The 25,781-nt window shown below is 37.6% G+C and overlaps 1 protein-coding gene across 1 annotated transcript in view; it reads right to left on the bottom strand.

Annotated features, from left to right (window-relative positions):
- Window positions 1-8,447: 8,447 nt before the first annotated feature.
- IFT122 (intraflagellar transport 122) overlaps window positions 8,448-25,781 on the bottom strand; it is a 78,119-nt gene continuing 60,785 nt past the window's right edge. The window contains exons 24-29 of the mRNA XM_032209459.1: window positions 19,464-19,629; window positions 14,216-14,327; window positions 13,793-13,921; window positions 12,529-12,608; window positions 10,562-10,726; window positions 8,448-8,818 (exon numbers count right to left, since the gene is read on the bottom strand). Of these exons, the coding sequence (XP_032065350.1) occupies window positions 8,732-8,818; window positions 10,562-10,726; window positions 12,529-12,608; window positions 13,793-13,921; window positions 14,216-14,327; window positions 19,464-19,629 (739 nt within the window). The 3' untranslated portion in view covers window positions 8,448-8,731. The remainder of the gene's footprint in view (window positions 8,819-10,561; window positions 10,727-12,528; window positions 12,609-13,792; window positions 13,922-14,215; window positions 14,328-19,463; window positions 19,630-25,781) is intronic.

Consider the following 25,781-nt stretch of genomic DNA (forward strand, 5'->3'; position numbering starts at 1 on the left):
ATTAAAGATTTATCTTTCAGATAACAAAATGGATCATATTAAGAACTGCTTCAATAAGCCATTGCTGAGATGTGCACAGCTTACCAGTAAAACTATGTCACCTACATCAACTGGGTGGGGAAAAAAGAGCAGCAAAAGAGAAACGTGAGATACTGTTTAAATATTGTTCTAATCTGTAAAAGCAAGGCAAAGGTTATCATCTTAACCATTTTGTTTAAACTGCCATTTCTGAATTAAATGTGTGCTTATCAGAACCTCTGGAAGGTCTGCGCAATAATGAAGAGATATAAAGAGACACCTTTGCTGGCATGAAAAATCTGCTGTTGAGACCACGGTCAAAGTTCCTGCTATATCTATGTACGTTTAACACTGCCTATTCTTAGCCGTCACTTCTATTTATCTGTTTTAATCCTTACATGGAACACCAAATGCTGCCTTAGCAGCCCACTCATTGTCCCATCCAGGCCAGTGTTCCCTGTATCAGGTTTCCCCAATTTGGTACCCTTTTATCACAGAATTGCTACCCATTATGGTCAGTCTTTTGTGAACAATTTTTTGCCTATGTCTTGACAATCTGATCTACAGAGGTGTTTGGAAGAGCACCTCTGTAGAACAGCAAGAATTCTAGCAAGAATCCAAGGGCACACTCTGACCATGTTTGCACATGAGATCTTAAGCCCAGGAGTCTTCCCCGTGTCAAAGTTTTGTGGTTGTTTGTTGATAATAGACAGATGTTAGATAAATAGATAGGAGAGGAGGGGGAGAGAGGCTGTGGGAGGGATGATAGAATAGAATGGAATGGAATGGAATAGAGTAGATAGATAGATAGATAGGTAGGTAGGTAGGTAGGTAGGTAGGTAGGTAGGTAGGTAGGTAGGTAGGTAGATAGATAGATAGATAGATAGATAGATAGATAGATAGATAGATAGATAGATAGATAGATAGATAGATATTTTAGATGCCACCCATCTCTCTCTGCAAAGCAAAACTTTAAAGTAGCTGTTTAGTTGGGGCAACAGTGATTGCATTTAAAATGCCCTTCCAAATAACCGTAAAGCATAACTATGAATCACTGGTACAGCTGCATGGCTGCTGCAGACATTCACAGGGGAATTGAGGGGCCTGCTTAGGTGACTGTAGCTATCAGGAGGGCTGTCTTGACCGTGACAAAATCATGTTTGGGTTTGCTTTTAGTGGTTACCTCGTACACGTAGCCCTGAGGCTAAACAGAGATCATTTAAACTTCACCCTGACAAAAGCATCATACTGTAAACAAGGCAATGCTAATGTAGCTGTTCCTTGGAAGGCCTCTCGCCAGGTTGTTGCAAGACCTTGCCATGTCAAATGTGCTTTTATTGATGTAGAATCTAAAATTGCAGCAGACAGGAATGTGAATGTTTTCCTGAACATATTAAGAAGGTGGGACATTTTGGGGCATCAGGAATCTCTCCTATTCATGTCCCATCATTCTGCCCAAATATGGACATTTATAACTATTGCACCAATTGTGTCCAGTGGCATCCACAAGAGGTGTAAAAGAAAAACAATCTAGATAGCAGCCACAACCACATAACCCCAAAGAATGAAATGGAACGGAACTGGCCATGCAACCATCATTGTGCTTTCTCTCTCCCCCTCTCCCTCTCTCCCTCCCCCTCCCCCCCGCTCCCTGGTATTCTTCCTGGTATTGTCAGCAGCCTTCTCCAACCCAAAATTTAAAGGCATCAATATTTTTTCTATACTGCTTCTTTAAAATCTGATTTTCACATCCAGAGAGTATCACATACTATACTTGGCACTGCTGTTTTCTTTGTAGATATAGACACATTCTTGCATCTCAATAAGTTTTCCAAAGTCTTCACTGCTGCTGTACAAATTGCTAGTGGTCTGCAGCATATTTCTCAATTGGTATACTTTTACTGTTGTTGGGGATTTCTTGGTTCCTTCAGGCCAGTTTTTAACTCCTGGCAACTGCTTGGACTAGGTTTTTCAGGAATGACTTGCCATTGCCTCCTTCCTAGAGATGAGAAAGAGTGATTGGCTCAAGCTCTCTCAGCTGGTTTTGTACCTAAGGCAGGGCTAGAACTCACAGTGTTCTGGTTTCTAGCCTGACACCTTAACCACTACACCAAACTTTCTCCTAAGTTGCTGAGTCTGTTATGATTAGCTTGGTTTTCTTTGTATTTAATCAGTCATTTTCTTCCATTGTGCTCCTCGACTTTTAGTACTAAAACTTGCAGATCATGTGCATTTTCTACAATCAGAGTTTTGAAATGCAGGTAATGCATTACAATTTAAAAATAATGATAATCTTCTTCCAATCCTGTATCTCTCAATTCAGGATAGAGGTTCAATAGCTAAGGAGAGAGTACACAGCCTTGAATTAATCCTTTGCTGACCAGTCAGTCAGGCTATTTTGCCACATTCTGCCCAGACTGAGGCTTCTTGTCCTATATATGGGTTTTTCATGAATTGGATGTTTTGGGATTCCCATTTTCTGAAGGACAATCCACTGCTTGATATGGTTGACACAATGAAAGGTATTTCTACCATCAAAGAAGCATATACTGACTTCTTTCTGGTACTCCTTGGCTTTCTCGGTTATTTAGTGAGCATTAATGGTAATGCCAGATGTTCTTTAGCCTTTTGTAGAACCATCTTAAACACCTGGAATCTCCCTTGCTATATACTCTAAGCCTCCAATCTATGTATATTGTAGCATCTCAAGCAATAGTTCACCAATAAGTGAAATTAAGAATACTGTGTAATAATTTGCACACTCTGATATGTCTCTTTTATTTGATACTGGTACGTAGACTGAACCACTTTCAAATCATCCTATTTGGTATTATAGTTTGGTTAGAATCTTAACTGATTCTTCTTCAGTTGCTCCCATATTTCTGTAGAAATTCTATCAATTCCTATAGGTTTTAGACTTAGTGATATCTGGATCTAGTGTCATCTTCTAGAACTAGATTCTTGTAAATAGGGAATATATTCCAGGATATCTTGGATACGGATGTCCCATCTTTATAGAATTTCATTATACTCCTTCCAATTGTGTTTGATCTTTTTTGAATCAGTCATTATCTGTCCACTGGTGTCATTCAATCTTTCAATTTCAGGATGAAACCTCAGTCTGGATTTGGAAATCTTTTGAAAAATGTTTTCATTCTTTCATATTTAATGTCTTTGCAAGTGTCATTGTAATGCTGCTTCTTGTCTCTTCTGACAACTCTCTGAAATTATTTGTTAATCCTTTCTGAGGCCTTTGTTTTTCTTGGCTTTGGCTTTCCTTCTTTTGGCAATTGTCAACATGTGTACTGACATCTGGTTTGCTTTTTTTCCGTTTTTAAATGCTGGCGGTCTATTTTCATAGTCATCCTTAATGATATCTTCGATTTCATTCCATAGTCCCTCTGGTTCCTATCAACGAGATTCAAGACTTCAAAGCAATTGCAGATGATCTCCTTGAAAAAGATTGTGTATGTTCACGATCGGTATTGTGAAAACTGATTTGCATTGTTCTTCTGTTTTAGTACGATTTGGAGCACACACATGAGCAATTCATGGGTCTCATTATTTTCAACTTTGCCATTCAATTCTCCAATTCAAGCAGCACCTGTCAAGTGCTGGGCAAATCAGAAGATCCCAGCAGTTCAAATGAATACAAAGATTTATTGCAACATTCAGTTCTCTACAAGAATCTGAACTACTAATGGACAAAGCAATTTGGTGGTAGGTAAGAAAAGTCAAAGGCATTCAAGATGGGCTGGACTTAGTTTCTTGTGGGTGTGAAGGAACTTGTGACTGATGATACTTTTGACTCCTCCCTCAGGCTCATCCTGGTAATCTCCTAATCACCTCTTGCCTGAGTGTTCTATTAATTTCAGATGGAATTTGACTGTAAACTTCCATCATCAACTACCTTTTCTTCTGCACCTGAATTTGTAGCATAAACTTGGAACATCATTGTGTTAGACTTGCCTGCTAAGTCTAACTGATATTACTCTGTAGTTGGCAGCATTGGACCCAAGTACTGTCTTTGCTATGTCCTTCTGTAAAAATAAAAGCAGTGCCGTGTTTTTGTTTTTCATGTGGTGGGTAATAAACAGTATGATCTTCTGACTAAAAGTGTTCAATTTCAATCCATTTTAATTATGTGATGTCTAAGACGGCAATGTTTAATCAGTTCATTTCCTTTTTCACACTGTTGAGGATTCTCAAGTTCATGTACTTAAGTTCCACGTTCATGATGTTATTCTCAATTTCTAGCTTCCAATATTTTTTGTGTAATAACAGCAGCTACACCTCCAGAAGGATTTAATGTATCTAACCATGAACATTATTAATACTCTGAAAGGTCCTCAGCTTTTTCTCAGTAGCATGTTATGCGAGAGCGGAGTTCAGAGGCCCATCATCTGACACTGTATCATCAATCATTTTATCTTGTCTGTCCCTGTGTGTGGTTTCTTTTTAAATAAAACACAGGCGTGATTTACCATTACCTTCTCCTGTGCATTATGAATTAATGCTTTTGCCATTGTCACTGAAGTGATCATCTGCTTCCAGCATCTTTCAATATGGTTGCTGACTAATATAAGTGGCTGTTTGCTTTTGCTGGGCAGCTGAGATGGCCTTCACGCCTTGAGTGATTCTGGTAGGTGTATATATGCTTGACACATACTGCCAGAGACTTTCCCCTCAGGAACACAAACACCCACCCACACACTCACTCAAACACACACACAGCATATCAAGACCTGAGGGGACATATGTGTAGATACAGATATTTTATCACATTGATGTGACCAGGTAGATATTTAATTTGTTTCACTTTCCTGGAAAGATTGCCTGGAAGCTTCTCTCTCTAGAGATTGAGGGCCAAAAAATGGATGAAGTGCAGACCTCTTTCAATCTAAGACAACATCCTGACTGAAACTGGATTATATCATGAAAGGGTGAGTGAAGGTAAGAGAGTGCCCTGTTTTTATAGCATTAAGCTGTTATCCCCTGCACACGATGCGATGAGAAAACGGATAAGTGAAAATCTGAAAAATGATCAACAGTGGAACTTCTATTTCTTAATTCTCATCCGCTCATAGAATTTTGGTTGCGAACAAGCTACTACAAATTCACTTCAGTAGTGAGATAGCAACAGCAATAGCACTTAGACATATATGCCACTTCCTAGGGCTTTATAGCCCTTTCTAAGCAGTTAAGAGAGTCAGTATAATGCTCCCAACAATCTGGTCCTCATTTTACAGATCTTGGAAGGATGAGTCAACCTTGACACAATCAGAATTGAACTGTTGGCAGTTGGTAGAGTTAGCCTGCAATACTGCATTCTAACCATTGCTCCACTATGGCTCTATGGGTGAATGGCATATAAATAAATCTCTATTGATCAGGTAGAGATTGAGGTGGTTGATTGGTTGGCTAGTTAAGGTGTCATTGTGTTGGGTTCAGTTCTTTGTGACTGCATGAACAAATGCTCACTACCTTGACCTGTCTCCAATAACCTACAGCTCTTCCAAAGACAATCCACTAAATCTGTTTGATCCCATCAATCCACCTTATCTGTTGTCTTCCACTTCCCTCAACCTTGCCAGGCATAATCATACCAGCCCATTATCCACTCACATCACATGCTCTATTATTTAGTTCCAGTGTGCTGATCTTCACCTTGAGGGAGCAGTATTTATCTGATGCAAGATTGACAGCTTTCTCTTGCGATACATGGTGCTTTTTTTGCCTCTAAAATCAATAATTCGAAGGAATCTTTTTTCTTCTCTTCGCTCTGTCAATATGCAGCTTTTAAAGCTGTATACCATTGGAAAGCTAATCGCCTTAACTATTATCTTTGTTCTCATTGAAATGTCCTTATTTTTCATGATCTTGTCTAGGTTCGTCATTGCCTTCCTCCTCTTTGTCTCTAGTACATTATCCACCTGTATATTTGAGTCCCCGAAAGCAAATATATTACCTTCACTAAACATGCAAGATAAAATAAATTTTATTCTAATAGTTTGCATTAATTTTTCTTTTTCAGTTTTACCTCTTACAATGAGCCTGTCCAACTCTACTTTCAGTTAATGATGTGGTATTGTTTGCGTGGAGTTTTCTCCTCCAATTTTGATTCCAGCTGTCATCTCTACTACTCCTACCATTTGTATAATATATTCGCTGTGCAAACTAAACAGATGCAGAGATAATATGCATCTTTGTCTCACGCCTTCCCTATTCGGAACAATTCTTTTTCTCCAAATTTGTTTCTTACTTTAATCAGGGATTCTGAAATGCCCATTAGTTTTAAAATGTTCCCTATTCTGCAAGATCTATACAGTCAAAGGCTTGCAATAACCAATGAAGCAGAGATAAATCTGGTTTCCTGTATTGCTTTGCTTTTTTTATCGTTCGTTATCTATTTGCTTTCACATCCCCACCCCCCTGTCTTTTCTGAACTGTTTTAGACTTTAATTTACCACATATGGCTATAGACTCCTTTTTTCAGAATTTTCTTTAAATAAAAACATTGCATTACAGGTAGTCCTCGACTTACAACAGCTCATTCATTCAAAGTTACGACGACACTGAAAAAAATGACTTATTACTGTTTTTCACACGACTGTTGCAGTATCCCCTTGGTCACGTGATGAAAATTCAAACACTTGGCAACTGACTCAAATTTATGATGGTTGCAGTATCCTGGGGTCATATAATCAATTTTTGCAACTTTTTGACAAGCAAAGTCAATGGGGAAGCCAGATTCACTTAACTAACCCTGTTAGTTAACAAATTCAGTGATTCTCAAAAGTCGTAAAATGGGACAAAATTCATTTAACAAATGTAGTTGTAAGTTGAGGACTACCTCTACTGAAGTCATTCAGTAATTGACACATTTCATCTGCCATTTTTTAGTATATGCTTGGATAATTTTCCAATTTTAGCCTACTTAACTCTGCAATTGCCATGGAACTAAACTTCACTTTTTCAGAGAGAAGTACTATACATGTGTAGAAATCAGTGTTCCTTTTAAACTGTATACATCAGACTTCAAGCTTTCTAGATAATAATTAAGAAGGAATGCAACACATATTTTTATACTAATAAAGGAAAATATTTGTAGCTCAGGATTGACATGAGGGGTCCTTGGAGCTCTCTGAGCTTGCTTGTTTTGCCTATGTTGTTAATGTATATGTGTCTATTGATGGCTGATTTGTCAGAGTGCTAGGCTTCTAGAAATTCCATGGTGGTTTTGGATTTTTTTAACTTGGCTTGAAATTATGGTGAAATCTGTGTATATATTGTGAAAATAAAGAATTTTCATGTTGTAAAAGAACAAAAAGACTCAAGCACCTCTCCACCAGCAATCAGCACACAGATCAACATAGATTAACTCCCAAGGTTAACATCAGACCAACAATCAAGTGAACAATACCCCAATCAACAAATCACCGAGGAAGCCAACAGCAAACGGTCCAATAGAACAATCTCTAAGACTAAACCACCCCAACCAAAATTGGCAGGCAAGCCACTAGAACATGGGTGTCAAACCCGCTCGCATCGTGGGCCGTATTGATGATGTTTTATGCCTTTGTGGAGCTGGGATGGGCGTGGCCCGCACAGGATGTATCCGGCCCACGGCCCACCAATTTTACAGACCTACACTAGAATATAAACTGTAAACAGCATTCCTTGCTAGAAATGATGATATTATCTAGTTTGGGTAATGAAATGTCTACAAGAAAACAAGCAAGCTCAGAGCGCACCAAGGACCCCTCACATCTTTTTATGTCACAAAGAAAAATTTCAAATAACGTGTGTTTCTAATTTTCTGAATATTTTAAAATTACATTGAAACCAAAGTTCATAATGTTGAAGCATTTAAGTATAGATTATTGTAGTAATTAATGTGCTTAAACCCATGTGTTTATGTCAAATTTTGTGGTCTTGTAGACAATGCCTAGCAGTGTTGATATGCTGACTTATCCATCAATGCCCTGTATTCTTATATTTTATGTGCTTATTACAATAGCACTTTAATAATGCTAAGCTTTAAAGAAATTTAGTCAGTTTTTTTTAAAAAAAAACAAAACTTTGCAAAAGTAATGTTCTTTGATTATAACAATTTACTCAAAATTGGGGTGCCAATTTCCAGAACAGCGATTAAGGCAGATGAGAAATGTTCAAAAGAAAATAAGGACACTTTTAAAAACAACCCACATATTTTATTGGGAATGGTAATAAAAATCTAATACTAGAGGCCAATTTAGAACTAACTCCATCCACTAAAATTCAGCTTCTTTTTCTTCAAGCAGCATTTCACCCCAGAAGTTATTGTTCCATTTGTAACAAACTGGCAGACTTTTATCCAAATGTCAAGAATATGTGGAAGAGATTGTTAAAAAAATATTTCCAGGTAGCCCTTCTTTCTTATTTTATAAATCAACAGGGTATACAGCATCATATAAATTTTACTGTAAGTATATACTAACATATATACATATATTTCTTTTGAGGAGCAAAACAAAACTTGATATTTAGATTCTCATTCACAATGAATAGGAAAATATATATTTTATCTTCATGTATAATTTTCTTTCTGCACATCCACCCATTCTTAAAAACAACAATAACAGACTACTAAGAAATTCTAATGAACTTAGAAATGCTTTGGAGTCCCAGCAGCAGAACTGCTCTCTGCCAAACAGTCTTGTTGTTTCCTCTGTTAGCTGGATTCATCTATTTTTCTCCGACAATATGGGCAACAATTATGCTGGAGCACCAGGAGCTCATAATCTTCTGAATGAAACATCTGTAAATGAGAGTTGCAAGATGGACTCAATAGATGGAACAGGGTAGTGAGAAAGTGAGTGGATGGGATTATCTAAAGACAATTTCTGGTGTTTCCTTCCAGTGCATTATCCCCCTACATATACCATTCTGCACGCAGATGATTGCAGGCTTATTCCTTTGCCAGCACAGCCCTTCTGTTCTTTCCACGGGATAAATATCTTCTAGGCCAGAGGATAAATGAAGATGAAATAAAAATAGCAACATACTGCAACCCATGAAAAAGAACACGTCAATATCTCGGGATATTACATTGCCAATTTTAGAATGATTAAGATTTCAAAAAAGAAAAAAAAGAGTGAATTTAGAATGTAGAATGAGTACAATGTGGAGCTACTTGCAAATTTAACTCTAATACTTTTGGATTTTATGACAACTGGGATACGATTCCTACTATGGAAGGAATAATCTTTCTTGAACTATTGATTCCGAACGGGTCATTCTACTTTTATGCTGTAAAGATTAAATCTCTGCCAAGGAATGTGACAGAACTTCTTTATATGTCAGAGCCTTTGATCCTTCCATTTAAAAAAAAACCCTCTGTATATGAGTGCATATATACAGCTGAAGTTACAGTGGCTGGTACATCTAATGAAACAGGCTTTAGACCAGAAAATGTATATTGCAATACATCTATTATTCTTTAAGGCATTATGGCATTTTTGCACTGCTTCTGCTGTAAGCAGATTAACACAATCATCCATCTTGAAACAATACATCCATAATTTCATGAATGACTTGCCTTTGTACAGAAGCATTGATTTTTAAAATATTAATGGACAGTTTCTATTCTCCATGAATAAATGGCAGTACTTGAGTCATCTTAAGCACAAATTCTCAGCCATATCTCAAAACTTCCCCTTAAAAGATTAAACCTTTGCAGGTCATGCATACTAAAAAACATAGCCCCACATATTTACAAGTTGTTGAATACAAACTAGTTGCCTTTTAACCATTAAGTATCCTGTGTCCTTCTGCTTCTTATTTTATACTAGCTGATAACCCAGCATTGCCCGGGTATTTATAGGGAGGAAATGTCCGGACCAAACGTAATTTCTAATGTTGGATTTTCCCAGAGGGAGCCCCCTTGTGGAGTACTGTGAAGCTGTTACCATGGCAATTCCACTGCACTCTACAGTGGAAGTCATTTTACGGCACTAGAAGCCATTTTAAGGCACAACAGACTGTATTGTAACAGAACACATATTACGAGGGCGTTAGGAGTGTCTTAACCCCACAGTATTTGTTTCCAGAGAGTAAGTTATCTGTGTACCAAGTTTGGTCGGTTTGTTTGAGGCGTTCCAGAGTTAGCTGGAACACACACATATTTTATATATATATAGATAACTTGACTGGCTGGTTAGAGTCGTGCACCAAATAATCAGACGACGAGGAAAGAAATAGTCAAGAAGTGTAATTATTCTTCTCTTCTTTTGCTCAAATAACCGACTCATCAACTGCCTTTTAGCAGCTGTTTTACTTCATTTTGCAAAATGCTCTTCAGTGATCATGCCTGTCATTTTTTTTCTTATATGCAGCAGAATATTTATCTAAAAACATTACATTTTTCCCATTTCAAGGAAATATTTTGTTTTTAGCCAGCAAATCTACCCTTTATCCAGCATTTATATTCATGATTTTTTTTTATAGGTGCTTGTTCTTCCTTACCCACCACCCACCCCCATCCTCCAAATCTTTCTCATACCTGAAAGCAGAAAGAACACATGGTAATGGGATTGTCTGGAAGGAGAGACCGGAAGTACTGCCATTGTAATGGCTTTGACCAGCGTTTAATCAGCACATCTCTCCTGCTCATGGATTTGAGAATTGCACGGTTCACTACGACAGGGACAAATTCAGAGCCCCCTTGCTGCAGGAAAAGAATAATTACAGAAAGAAAATAAATGCTTGAGTTTGGTTTGAGGCCATTGGGATGATAAAGATCATTTGAGAAAATATGTACAGATTATTGTTTTTCATTTTAATTTGCATATACTGAGGCTGTATTTACACTGAGCTATCAGTTCCTATTCAGTTCTGTATTTAGCCCTGGAACTATTCCTAGTTTTAAAAGCCTGCACATGTCCTATTGCAATGAAATCTGGAAAACGCTGAAGATGGCGTGTTGGAGTCCCTTTTAATTTAGTCATCTTCTACCTAGAAGAAATCTGTTCTGTCATGTAAGGTACAGATAAATGACTGCAATATGCTCACTAAGTTTATTATGACACATCTTCTAAGGGTTATGGTTGTTATAATAGAAGAAAAACACCACAATTATTCTTGTGTCCTTTAGGAGATGGGTGATGACTGGAACGCCACAAAGTACTGCACATGCACATCATGCAGCCCCAAAGTTATTACACTAGAGCACTAGTGTTATTCCGCTAGTGCTCCATGATGCCACCATTTTTAGATAGTATTTTTCTATTCCTCCGAAAGTTCTTCCCTCCCTCCCAGGCTTTCATGCAGCTCTGGGGTTGCCTTTGATGGACCACACTTCATTTTGAAAGTGACTGACATTCATTTTCTAATTAGAAACAGAAGCCTTGTAATCACTATTACCCATCATTTAGAACTTGAAAATGTTATTATTCTCTCTAAGTGCTATTCAGAGATCCCTTTGCTTAAGGTTCAACTGCAACTAAATCTTGATGTAGACAAAAGGTGATAGTAAACAAACAAATGTAAAGTTGGGGTCAGGTTCAGAGGTGGGTTTCACATAATTTTTCTACCATTTCACCGCTCACCGAAAATGTGAGGACACTCCTTCCGCACATGCGTGTGGCCTTCCATGCATGTACTTTGCTTGCGCAGGTGCGGCTTGCATGCATGCGTGCGGCTTAGAAAATATGGCTAAATAGGAAGGCATAGAGCCAGGGCGGCCACCCACAGAACGCCATTACTGGTTCACCCGAACCAGCTGAATACCACCACTGGTCAAGTCCCCATGAAATATCCCAAATGAAAACTGCCCATTTATGGAGATGGCAGGTTATGCCCGAGTCATCTAGCCAGTGTAAACAAAAGCAAAATAAATTGTAATAGTTTTCCAAAGTTACAATTAAAATTGTTAAATATGCATGTTCTACAAATGTTAAAAATGCATTCCTTCTTAGTATAATGACTTCTTAGGCGACTCTTCTGTTTCTGCAAACAGCAATATATATATTTGCCTGCAGGATATCCAGCTGTTTCTCCAGTTCTTTATTCATGTTCAAATTTAATTTAATTTTAAGGAGAGATAGGATAAGTACTTCATAAATAAGTCACTAGGTAAATGTGATCGTCACGAAAGATGTCACTACCTTCTCCTCACTAATGAATTTTAGGCACTTTTGCAGTGTGGTGCACAACCTATTTGAGCTGCTTGGCATGAGAACTGTGATTCAGCCAAACCAGCAACTACATAAGCCATTCCTGTCAGATATACCAAGGGAATTTTAAAAAGGTCAGACAAATCAAGCAACATTTGTTTTCTATAGGAGAGATCTGAAAAGTATAAAATATTTATTAATGGAAGGGAATGATGCTATGAAAAGCATGTTTGCTGTATATATTTCCTTATGGCTACCTTTCTATAACTAATCAGCAGTTTGAAGAAAACAATTGAATGAAGAGACAGTTCAGGAAAACAAGAAATTGAAAAGAAAACAAGAAATTGCTTACAACCTCAAAACTCAATTTTGCTGTAAATGGATCATCTTCCTCAATCTCGTCCACTTTATAAAGAAGTCTCATTGTTTGCACACCTAGAAGCATGTGTTAGGGAGAAAATAAGTTCTAAAAGACATTACACAATTGGACTAGGAACAAGAGCAGCCAGTGGGGAAACTAACTGATTTCCAACACTAGTTTCAACTTTTCCTTATCTCCAATGAGAAAAAGTATGAATGTACATTTTATTTTCATAATTCCTAATATAGTGATTTGTTTAAAATATGAAACATCTTTGGATGAAACACAAAGATTACCAAATAAGCAGGGGACCCTGAAAGAGAGAAGATAGCTGGAAGGATTGGCAGCTAATGTTTTGTGAATGAGGAAAATTCCATTCCCAGTTCCAGTACTGGAGAAACCCAATACTTCATGACTTCTGAAAAAAAATCCAAAAATTCCAATTATGTTACTATATAACAGGGATGTCAAACTCAAGGCCTGCAGGCTGAATTCGGCCCACAGGGTGCTTAAAAATGGCCTGTGGGATCGGCTTGGAAATAGCAAATGCCTGGCCCGCAGTGTGTCTGCTAGCAAGAAATGGGGCATGAGGGGGCCATGTGCCCCCCCCCAGTTTTGACCTGCAAAATGCTGGAGGCCATCCAGGCCAAAAACGGGGTGTGGGGGGTGCAGGCCCCCCATGCCGTTTTTGCCAGCAAAGTGCTGCAGGAAGTCATCCAGGCCGAAAACGGGGAGGGTGTGCACAGCCCCCCACCCTGTTTTGGGTGGCAGGGTGCTGCAGGAGGCATCCATCCCGTCTCTCCCCCCCCCCCACTAGCCTGCAGAGAACTACAATGCTGATCTGGCCCTAAAAGAAATCCAGTTTGACATCCCTGCTATATAATATTACCATATATATTTTTCTTTGCACCCTAGTGGTTTCTGTTGGGGGTGGTGGTGTTACAGTTAAACAATGAGTCCTCTAAAAACAGATCTCTACATCTTTGGCTCCATGCCTTTATAATGCAGCCAGACATCAATAGAGAAGGCAGGACTTAACTTGTAATAATTTAGAATGGTACAATTGCCACCGAAGCTATGTCAAAGTAAATCTAAGCTGGTGTTCCTAGGCTGTAGAATGGAGCTTTAAAAAAAACTGTTCTCAAATAATTGTTAACCTTAACATTTTTATATGTTTACCCCCCCCCCCCCCCAAATAGCAATACTAAATATTTGCCAGAATAACATGCTTTTCCTAAGTAACTGCTAGGAAGGATACCATTACTCATCTGCTCTTGCCATTCACTGCCTATTTTGTTTAGTCTGGGTACTTCTAGATCAATCAGAGCAACAGCTTCTTCATCAGTTATTCCATCTTCTAAGTAGAATTCAACCAGATGCAAGACATCTGAAATGGTCGCAGGAGGAAAAAAAAGAGGGGAATGGTTAATTCTCAGAACAGCTGCAAAGCCATTGACATCTGTTCTAGAAATAAACAGAACACTTCTGCACATACACTTACACACACAAAATGGAAACAAAACACAATCCAACTATTTTAATATCATCTATACACTCCTCTCGTGTATAGGGGTACCAAAGGCCACTCTAGTTCTGGTTTTTGGATACATTTTGGTAAAAGTCTCATTGAAAAAAGTACAGAGATGTAATATTGTAGAGAAAATGTAATATTCCAACGCACCATAAGAGGAAGCAGCAAAAACAAAAGGTTGTCTGCAATTAATGCAGACATTCCCCAGGTTGTTCAATAAAGGATTGTGGGTGGAGCACCTGTAACATAAAGGCACCAGCTCCTGCAAAGAAACACAGAGAGGCAAAGTCACTGCTAGCTAGTCAGCCACAACCCTAATCTAAACATCTGAATTAAGACCCAAGGAATGGTGAATGGCTATTCTTAAAACACTCCTTGGCTTCCATCCCCTTGTCTCATTTCTTAGATGCCAGTGTCAAGTGTTTTCCAATACTGGCTGGTAATGCAAGACCTCTAAGGAAGATATCCAACAAACCTGATGCAAGTAGAAAGCAATCAGTCAAGACATATGATAAATATAGAAATACCGTATTTTTCGGAGAATAAGACACACCTTTTTCCCTCAAAAAAGAGGGTGAAAATCTGGGTGCATCTTATATACTGTATGCAGCATTTTTGGTCTCCCAAAACCCTGCCCCCTTCACCAAAAAGGCCGTGCATAGCCTTTAGGAGGTTTCCATAGTAGTGCTGGGGGCTTGGGAGGGCAGAAATGAGTGAAAAACAGGCAATTTTTTGTTCAATTTTTCCCCCCACCATCCACCCCCAGGAGCACTCTATAAGCTTCCTAAAGGCTACACATGCCCTTTTTTTGACAAAAATGGGCCCATTTTTTCAAAAAAGGGCCGGTTTTTGTTCATTTGGGGAGGGCTACCCTGCAGGAACACTCCATAAGCCTCCTAAAGGCTATTCATTCCCCTTTTTTGACAAAAAAGGGCCCGTTTTCACGAAAAATGGGCCGTTTTGGGGAAGTCTACAGAGTGCAAAAACCTTTTTTTTTTATTTGTCTCTTCAAAATCTTGGTACGTCTTATACTCCGAAAAATATGGTAAATGTACAGTTAAGTCACTATTTGTTTGGCTGAACCAAGCACATCAAAACTTACAAAATGGAAGAAAGAACCTGAAGTAACACATACCTGTTGCTTTAAAAATGACTTTTAAAATTACAAGTGTCTTATTTGGATTCTATAAAGCATGACAAGTCTTACATTCTGATGACCTCTAGAAGAGTTTTCCGGATCCAGATAGCAACTACAAATACAAGCTTAGAAATGTGTACATTTTTTATTTGTCACATTATATACAAGGATTTTCTGACTCAACAGAATTGTGAAAAACACAGCAGACCAATCATTCATCCTCTTGCTACTGCAGCCCCAAGCTGTTTGAGTCACAATTAGTTTAGCTTCAATGTTTAAAGTGGCATTTTAAAGTTATTGGGGGTGGGGGATAGTCTTTACTGAAGTGAAGACTCAGAACAGAGGGAAAAAAACCCTTCTCATTTTCTGTAAATAGGTCATGTAATAACAAATAGTAGAAAGGATTTGGGGAAGTGATAATTTTGGGAAGTGATAACTATCTTTAGTGATAATTTTGGGAAGTGATAATAATTAAGTGATAATTTTGGGAAGTGATAATCATCTTTAATTTTCAAAAATAAAAAACTTCATATGCAATCCAGGGCGCAACCTGCTTGGCCAAAATTAATAGTGAAAACTCTTAGCTAAATTGGATTGACCATTAAATCTGTTTAATAAGTTATAGACAGTCCTTAGTGATTTTAGTGTTTTAGTGATTGTGTCATTTAACAACCATTTGTAATTGCAACTATGATAAAAAAGTAATTTTATGACCAATCCTTGCCTTTACAATCTTTGCAACTCTTTAAAACAAAGGAAAGTGAAAGTAAGATCATAAAGCAGTGTTGGTTTCACTTAGCAACTGATTTTTCTTAATTATCCAGTTGCTGGTCCCAATTATGGTCACTAAATGAAGACTATCTCTATTTGTTTATGTCATTTTATATATCAACCAGTCCAACAGACTGAGCACCTTACAAAAATAAAGAATATAACAACAGTCAACCAAAACAGCCAAAACTGAAAGATCCTTATTTTTTAACCAACGTATAAAATACAGTAGCTTAGTCACTAGAAAGCCTCATAGATTCTATAGGACTAAAAATCAAACTCCAAACATCGCTTTGAACTAAACCTATATACACACCTTCAAAAAGGAGAACCTCAGATGTGTCTTTTGAGCAAGATGTTCCACCATAAGAGAGCCTGCCTATGCTGATGCCCTTGAATTCTTGTAGGGATGAGACAGAAAGCATCCCTTCCTTTCATACATGAATAGTTGAAAGAGGTTTTGTTTGGAAAAGTTAGTCTGTAAGGCATTCTGGGCCAAGCAGTGTAGAGCTTTATAATCTAAAAGGAGCACTTTGAACTAAATTCAAAACTGTACTGATAACCAGCATAGCTAAGGAACAAATGAGAGATAACAAGCTGAAAATAAATCCAGATAAGACAGAAGTGTTGCTGGTAAATAGTATTTAAGATTACAACAAAGCAGTGAGGTTTATAGATTGGAGAAGTCTTAGATTCTCAGGTGTCACTGGATAGGTCTATAGTAGCTGTAGCACCTAGTCCTCCTCAGGTGCTTACAAAGCCAACTTGCTTACATAGGCACCATTTAAATTGTAGGTATTGACCTTTAAAGAACTAAATGTTTTAGGGCCCAAATATTTTAATAACTGACTGTCCCATTAGGAACCAGTTCAATTGTTAAATTGACTTTCTTGAAAATGCTTTTCAAGGTTTGGGCCATGGTTCAGGGTTCTGGGCCTCAGGGAAAAAGCTTGCATTGTTATGAGTCGATGGGATATACCTCCCTCAGGAATTGCACTTGGCCTCACTCTCTCTGTGCTTACAAAATTGTAAAAACTCCACTTTCTCAACTGTAAAATGGCTTTAGTGTTAAATGTTATTGTGAACTTCCCTTTTTAACTTTTTGTATCCTGTTTTTGTTTAAATTTTGTTAAACAAAAATCAAGTGCTCCCTAGAGCTGAAAGGCAGGGTACAAAGCAAATACAAATAAACATTACGTTCTTCTTCCAACTTTTATTTTACAGCAGTGTAATTACATCAGGACAGATGTAATAAAAATGGGAAATAGGGACTGTCAACTTTCCATCATCCTTTAGAACAGGACTGTCTGAATTATTGCATAGTCTGTTTCCAATCCCTGTAGCATCAAATGAATCCGATGCAATATATTCATTTGTCAGAAAGAGTGAACAAAGGTTAGTAAAGCAAAGGAAGGTTTGGCTCAGAGGTCCAAAGAAACGGGGCCTTTGATTCATTAACTTAAACTTGTTTTAGACTGCATGATTACCTCAGGCAACTTTGAAGTCCTCTAGGCCCTTAGTATCGTATTGATATTATTTCAGGTGTCCAGATGGAACGAATTTTGTCCTGTTCAATTAAGGCTAAGCATGTATAATATCCCACTTATTTTGACTTGCCAACCCCTTTAGGCAGAATTTTATTCATAAAATATTTTATTCAATTTTCACATTCCATTTGCAATCATTTATATACAGGGTATTTACTATAAAAAAAAAGGGAAAAAAAGAAAAAAAAAGAAAAAGGGAATAAAACGAACAAGTAAAGAGAAAACACAACTCATCATTCACAACCCCACCTAACCCTTGCATCCTCCATACACCCCATCTACCCCCTCCAACTTTCCTTTCTCCCTCTAACACTCCCCTCCTACTTCCCTTTCCCCTCAATCCTTCCTTCTCCCCTTACTCCCCGGACACCCTCCTTACCTTCCCCTTACTCCTTCCTTACTCCTCCCTCTTCTTTCCCTCTACCTCCCTCCTTGGTGTATGCCTTTATTCGAGTGTTGTTTGATCTGATAAAAGTAAAATGAACCAAGGAAAAAATAATAATAATAATGATAAAAAAAAAAGAACCACCGTATATAAATACATTCTTGTTCTTATTAAAACTATGTTAACACCCCCCCACCCCACCCCCCACAATCCCCATCCCTAATCCTCCCGACTTCCCAGGGCCCACACCTGGCACTACCTTCTGTCTAAAATATCTTGTATACATATGAATTAAAAAATAAAAGTATATATCAAAAGAAAAGAAAAGCAGAGAAAGAAAAAAGAAAAAAAAAAAAAAGGAAAAAAAGAAAAGAGAAAAGAGAAAAAAGAAAAAAAAAAAAAAGAAACCACTCATGTATTGATCTCAGCCCCCCATCTTTATCTATGCTTAAATAGTATAAATCATTCTATCTATATTTTATTCTCGTCTCTTACTTCTTTGCTATTTACCCCAACCTTCTGTAGACTCTCCCGTTCCCTTCCTAAACCTCATGATCCCTTCCAATAAAATTTAAGCAGCGTGGTTCATGCCATATATTCAAATATAACTTTACAGACAAGTAATCAAACTTTCCCTTCTAGTAAAATTTAAACAACGTAAATAATCTTTCTTTACCCCTTTTTCAAACAGTAATTCAAAATAATAAATAACTTAGTTCATTCCACATTCATTTTACCTTCATCCCTCACTTGTCTGATATTTACCACTATCAAATTTATACTAGCATTTGTTTAAAATATAACTCAGAATGATTTGTAGCATGAATCATTCCACATATTCCAATAATACTTTCAGCAAGAGTCAGTTAACCTTCTATTTTAAGGTAGTCCCTTCTAACAGAGTTTAAACAACATAAGTCATTCTGCATTCTTTTTACAGTTATCTTCCCAAGCGGCTTCCTGTTCTAATAAGCTTTAAACAACGTAGATTTTGCCCTCTTCCCTTGCTTGTCTGATATTTACCACAAATAACGTAGTTCATTCCACATGCATTTTACCCTCATCTCTTGCTTGTCTGATATTTACCACTATCAAATTTATACTAGCGTTTATTTAAAAAGTGACTCAGAACTATTACAACCAACTTTCCCTTCAAATAAAAGTTAAATAGCATGGATCATATTCAAATAATACTTTCAGCAAGAGTCAGTTAACCTTCTATTTTAGAATAATCCCATCTAACAAAGTTTAAACAACATAAATCATTCCGCATTCTTTTAACCACTATCAAATTTATGCTAACGTTACTTTAGAATCTAGCTCAAAGTAGTTTCACCCAGCTTTCCCTTCTGATAAAAAGGCAGAATTTTAGAAGACATGACAACTACTCAAAGAAAGGCAGACTTTAAAAAAAAAAGACCTTCAAAAGGTAACCAAGTTCCGAACTTTTGTGAGATTTCACAAAGGAGGCTTCTCAAGATTTTATGCCATGTTCCAACATGGTCTCTTGTGTCATGTCAGATATTAAAGTATGGTTGCACTAAGAAGAGGACTTACTTCGCTGTCGTGGAAAGGCTTGGATCGGATTGTCAGGCTTCCCAGTTCAACAGATTTTTGAAATCTGGCTGGAATCTGTAGTCCTTGCAACTTGTCGTAGGCATGACGAGCCAATTTATAGGCACCCAGAGCTTTGCTCTGCTTTGCCAGGGCAAATAATGTATTGCTGTAATCAAATTAAGGAACAAAACATACATATGGCAAGCAGGAGAAAGCCACACCATTGTTTTAAGTCAGGGGAGTCGTGCTCTAAAGCATAACCAAAGCCTCGATTTGAAGGTTGTTTATACAAACAAAATACAAAGCAATTGAATAATGATGACTTTTTGAATGAACAAGGAAAACGGAACGATTCAGACATGAACTTATTTAATGTCAGGCTTAGCAGTATCTGCACAGAAAAGACAATGATGATTTTTTTTTTCCTTTTTAAAGGAAAACACCGTACATCTCTGGGGACAAAAAGGCTGCTGTCCCGCTGCCAAAACCATTACTTGCAAAAAGCAGCAAACAGGCAGACCTGTTTTTCAAATGCATGCTCCAATGTGCAGGGTAAAACAAACACACTATGTTCAATTGACAGGTGACCAGACAATCATCGAGAGGATAAAAGTGCTGTCGAGATAAATCTGATCATATAAATTCAGCTTCACGGGCTTAAATTGAGCTTGCTTAATTGGATTCTAAACCTTTCACCCAATATCAGGAAAGAAAATAGTAGGGGGCAAATGATCAAGAATCACTTTTGCATCTCTCCTATTCTCGTTTCCAAAAGACCAAATTATTATCTGCAATCTTCACTGACCTCTTCACCAGACACATTAATATACAGTAGATCACTTACACTTTAGCGTAAGCCTGATAAAGACTATCCTGGATTCAATTTTCTATTTATTATTACTTATTTATGGCCTGCTTTTACTCCTAAGTCCTGCTATGCTGATTCATTGTGATTAAAGGAGAAGGAGGATTATTTTGGGGAAGAATGATTAAAGAAAAGCAAGAGTATACTTCAAGAGTGCCTTCCCCAGAAGAATCACCTGAAGTGTGAAGGTCATCCCAGTTGCCCAGCTAAAGCAAAAAAGCACTTACTAGACAGCTATGATACAGAAAAATGCTGGAGGTAGGTGATCATTTTAGTGATGACTGGAGACTATTGTGCAGGAGGCCAAATCAAGCTATTAAGAAGAAAATTAGGTCTGTTCCAAGGCAGCTTTGAGAGAACACAGGACAGTTGCCTAAAGCAGTATTAGTCTTTCACTTTTCCACAAAGAAGAGGAGGGTCAATTTATTTTCCAAAGCACCAGAAGGCAAGGCAAGGGAAGGCAAAAAACAATGGATGGAAACTAATCAAGGAGACAAGCAACCTGGAATTAAGGAGAAACTTCCTAACGGTGAGGACAATTAACCAGCGGAACAGCTTGTCTTCAGAAGTTATGGATGCTTCATCCCTAGAGGTTTTTAAGAAAAGACTATATCACCTGTCTGAAATGACATAGGGTCTCCTGCTTGAGCAGTGGGTTGGACTAGAAGACTTCCAGCTCTATTCTGATTGATTGAGTGATTAATTTAAGACTGGTCATTTAGCAACCATTCAAAGTTACAATAGATCTTATGACCTGTTTTGAAGTTGTGATGACTTCTCACCTTGCAGTCATATGTGATCACATTTTGGGTGTTTGCTGACCATTCCACATGTATGGCTGCTTGCAGCGTCCCGCAATCACATGACTTGTATTTGTTTCCAGATTTCTATAAAAATGCCACGTAGCAAACAATGGGCTCACTAAATGATGACCACACACAAAAAAATGCCGTAAAAACAGTTTGGTCACATGTTGGCCCACTTTACAACTGTCATGACTTATGATCATAAGGGCAGGCGCCATTACGATCTTAAATTGAAGACTACCTGTAGCTTTCCATATTTGGTGATGATTCAACCCGGGTGGAAGCAGAAAGGGACAACAGCTTTTCAAAAACTCCTGAAGCCTTTTGTTCAGGAAGATTTGCAGAGTTCTTTTCCACTTTAGCTGGAGAACATTTGTTTACTTGAAGACTTTAATTTTTTACTTGAAACTTCTAACAGAGTCGATTGAGAAAGCCAAAGGATTTTTTTAAAAAAAGAATTACGACTGAACATAAAGAGTTTAGAGTCACCAAAATTTGCCTCAAATACTGAGATATGCAGCATATAAATTAACTAAATAAATAACACAAAAGCAATGACAACTGGTACAACAACCAGTCTTAAAAGAGATAGATTCTGCTTTTGTAGGTATGATAATCAACTGTAAAGGAATCAACGATTTGTAGATTAGCAATTTGTAGGGTAGAAATGATAAATCTTGGAAATGATATTCAGGTGCCAGAATGTGTCTATACCTACAAGGATGAGAATTAGGTAGGCAATTATTTTACCTGGGATAATCTATAGAAGCAAAGCATACACTTTGAAGAAGCGGAATTGAATGAGTGATACTTTTGAACTTCTCCAAACATCATTCTTGAGAATACCATGAACAAAGAAAAATGCTAACAGCAGAACACTCAGGGACAAATGATCAAATTGACATCATCTGGACACATACAAAGACTCCGCTCTTTTGAGAGATCCTTATGCCTGAAAGGTGGAAGAAAGAGGAGAAAAGACAACCAGCAGCAAAGAGAAAGAGTTGATTACACCTGAAGAGTCAGGTTAGGAAGAGATCATGCGCCAACAGGTTTTTCTGTATAGACACTGAGTTGACACAGCTTAATAGCATATAATCAACTTATATCGCTCTCCAGAGGGCATTTAGATGTATCATATTGGACCATAAGCAAGGCTGAGCGCAAAAGAATTGAGGCCTTTGAACTATGGTGATGGAGAAGACTCTTGCGAGTCCCTTGGACTGCAAGACAATCAAACCGGTCAGTCCTAGAGGAGATCAACCCTGACTGCTCTTTAGAAGGCCAGAGCCTGAAGATGAAACTCAAATACTTTGGCCACCTAATGAGAAGGAAGGACTCACTGGAGAAGAGCCTAATGCTGGGAAGGATTGAGGGCAAAACAAGAAGGGTACGACAGAGAATGAGGTGGCTGGATGGAGTCACTGAAGCAGTAGACTTGAGCTTGAATGGACTCCAGAGGTTGGTAGAGGACAGGAAGACTTGGAGGAATGTTGTCCATGGAGTCGTGATGGATCGGACATGACTTCGCAACTAACAACAATACGTATTGAAACCATATTATCTGGAAGGTACATTGCTGAAAATCAGTATATAACTGCCTTAGATCCTTGGTTCATCTAGATTTTCTTATGTAATAACTATGATGTTAATTATTCTTGGTCCAAACAGACAAATTGTTTTCTATGAGTTCTTGTTGTATTTAGATAGGAATCTTTTTAAGCTGTTCTGGAAATGACAGACATGATAAATAGATGATAGGTAGGTAGGTAGGTAGGTAGGTAGGTAGGTAGGTAGATAGATAGATAGAAAGAAAGAAAGAAAGAAAGAAAGAAAGAAAGAAAGAAAGAAAGAAAGAAAGAAAGAAAGAAACAGACAGACTGACTGACTGACTATATATAATATATATATATGTAGTCCGTCATGGGAAACTAGGAATCTTTTTCAACATACACATTTGAGTATATCACCAATTTTGATAGGTAAAGAAGATAAAGATGGATGGCTTGATATTCTTTGATATGTTGGGAATAAGATAAATGTGATTTGGATGAAGTTAACTCAAATGTTGATAAAAATTTTGATAGGTCTTTCTATATTTTTTCTTTCTATTTCAACACATTTATAAGATATTAAATAACATTGTCTGGCTGGGCCATTTTCATTCCATAGGCAACCTGCTGGGAAACGTAGATTTAATTTTCTACTCTTTCAGATTTATTATGAGATGTTTATTTTAGCTCTGGTTATTGGTTGGAATGAGAAACCTCTGAATTGAAACTCCTCTTCAGACTCAATTGAATGCTATTATGCAACACCACCACTGTTCTTGGATCAATTTTCATTCCTGCAAGATGAAGAGTATTGGGTCACAGATATAATTTTAATCATTAACATTTAACATGAAACCTTACATTATGGGTCAACTCCAGTTTAAAAATAGAGGCTAATTCAGAATTGGGAGGGGGAGGGATAAACTAGGCTTTTTATAATTTAGAATCACAGTGCTAAAAGACATTTATGCCACTGACCCAAATCTACAGTCTAGTCCAGAAATTCAAATTAATACAACCCAGAGAGATGTGTATTTAGATTCTTTTTTAAAATGTTCCTTGAAGGGAAAGCTATTACTTCACTGGATATTTAGTTCTAAGGTAAAGATAAAGGTTCCCTTGCACTTATGTACTAGTCATTCCTGACACTAGGGGGCGGTGCTCATCTCTGTTTCAAAGCTGAAGAGCCAGCACTGTCCGAAGAAATCTCCGTGGTCATGTGACCGGCATGACTAAATGCCAAAGGCGCACGGAACGCTATTACCTTCCCACCAAAGATAGTTCCTATTTTTCTACTTGCTTTTTTACATGCTTTCAAACTGCTTGGTTGGCAGAAGCTGGGACAAGTAACGGGAGCTCATTCTGTTACGTGGTGCTAGGGATTCAAACCACTGAACTACCAACCTTTCTGATCGACAAGCTCAGCATCTTAGCCACTGAGCCACCGTGTCCCTTTTGATTCTAGAATACTGTTAAAACTGCAATTAGATGAATTCTCTTAATATTCAACATTCTATGTTCTACTTTATAGTTTTTGAAATTTGGTGTTGAGGAGTCCTATGATGATATGTGGAAGTGGCCTTGGGAGAAAAGGGGAAACCACTACACAACCAAAGTAGTGGTCAGACAAGAGGCAGCTTAGACTGCAAAAAGAATGTGGGCTTAGCAACCGTCTCACATGGAATCCTCCCTAATTTCTTTAGCTGTAAAAGTGATAGGGGAGAATTATATTTTCAAAACTTGCAAGTTTCTGCTATTGTAACCTTACAATAAAGTAGAATTGATCATGCTTCCTATCTGGACTATTTTGCAAGGCTGACAAGTTCTGAGAATACCATGGACATCTAAGAAAGCAAACAAATGAATCATCAAATGAATTAACTCAAAAGTTTTCAAACGACCAGTCTCATATTGTTGCATTTTGGACACATTTTACGTCACTAAGGATTATGGTCTATAAGATGGGGCAGTTACATAACTCTTTCAAATAAAAAAACAAATAAAAGAAAACCTAGCTCTCTGGAGAAATCTATAATGCTGGGAAAGCTGAAAGGAAAGAAAAAAGGCACAATAAGCAGCAAAGTAGATGCTATCATCTACAGAGGTGATAGATGAACTGTTAGAAGATCTGATGGATCAGGTTGGGGACATGGTTACTAAGAGCTGGCATTGACTTAAATGCCGCATAATTAATTCTGTATCTTGCACTCTGAAAGAGAACAGGTTTAATATTCTACTATGTAGCATCTTCCTCTCAGAGTACTATCATATCTCTACTCAGTCACCTTTACTTGGTGTAGAACATATTCAGATCATTCAATCTTCCTTTATTTGACATACTTTTTGGACTTCTAAGTATCCTCACTGCTCTTCTCTGAATCTATTCCACTTCTTATGAACACTTCCAAAAGAGCTTAGAACGGTATATAATACTCACAATTCAGTCTTATCCTAGCAGAATAAAGTAGACATATTTCCTGTAATTTGGAAATCATAATTTCCAAATCAAATACACTTGTGCTTTTTGCAAAAACTTCAGTTCATCTGGCCTTTAAATTCCAAGTAAAGATGTATTCCTGACTATGTTTCGATGAATCCCAAGATCCAATCCTTGGTGATCATCCCATCTTCATACATTCCAGATAAAACATACCATTCTATTGGTTGGAGAAGAAGGAACTAAAAGAGGAATTGAGTAGTTCTTTGTCACCAGTTTGTATGCTGCCATCTTCACTGGGCAGGAGACAGTGTGATTCTTTTTTTCAGTTCAGTTGTGAATACTTGTCTGTACACTTTTTCTGTAACCTGACTGCATATGACCTTTTCCTCTATGTTTCCTTTTTGATTTTCAGATTCTCCCTCCGTGTTAGCTACATGGACTTTTGCTCTCTTCCATTTTTTCTCATCAGAACAGTCTGGAACTGTGCTTATAATATCTGCTTCTTTAGAAACCCCAACCTATTTTTATTCCTTTTCCTATTGGGTTCTCCTGCCAGGAGATCTTATTTATGACTGCTATTTATAAATGTTGTTCTACAGCACTTTTCCCCTGACAAAAAGGTTTTTGCTCAAAATGTGTTGGAATCTAGTCTGA

This window comes from Thamnophis elegans, chromosome 2 (assembly GCF_009769535.1).
Source record: "Thamnophis elegans isolate rThaEle1 chromosome 2, rThaEle1.pri, whole genome shotgun sequence".
In the NCBI taxonomy this organism is placed as follows: Eukaryota; Metazoa; Chordata; class Lepidosauria; order Squamata; family Colubridae; genus Thamnophis; species Thamnophis elegans.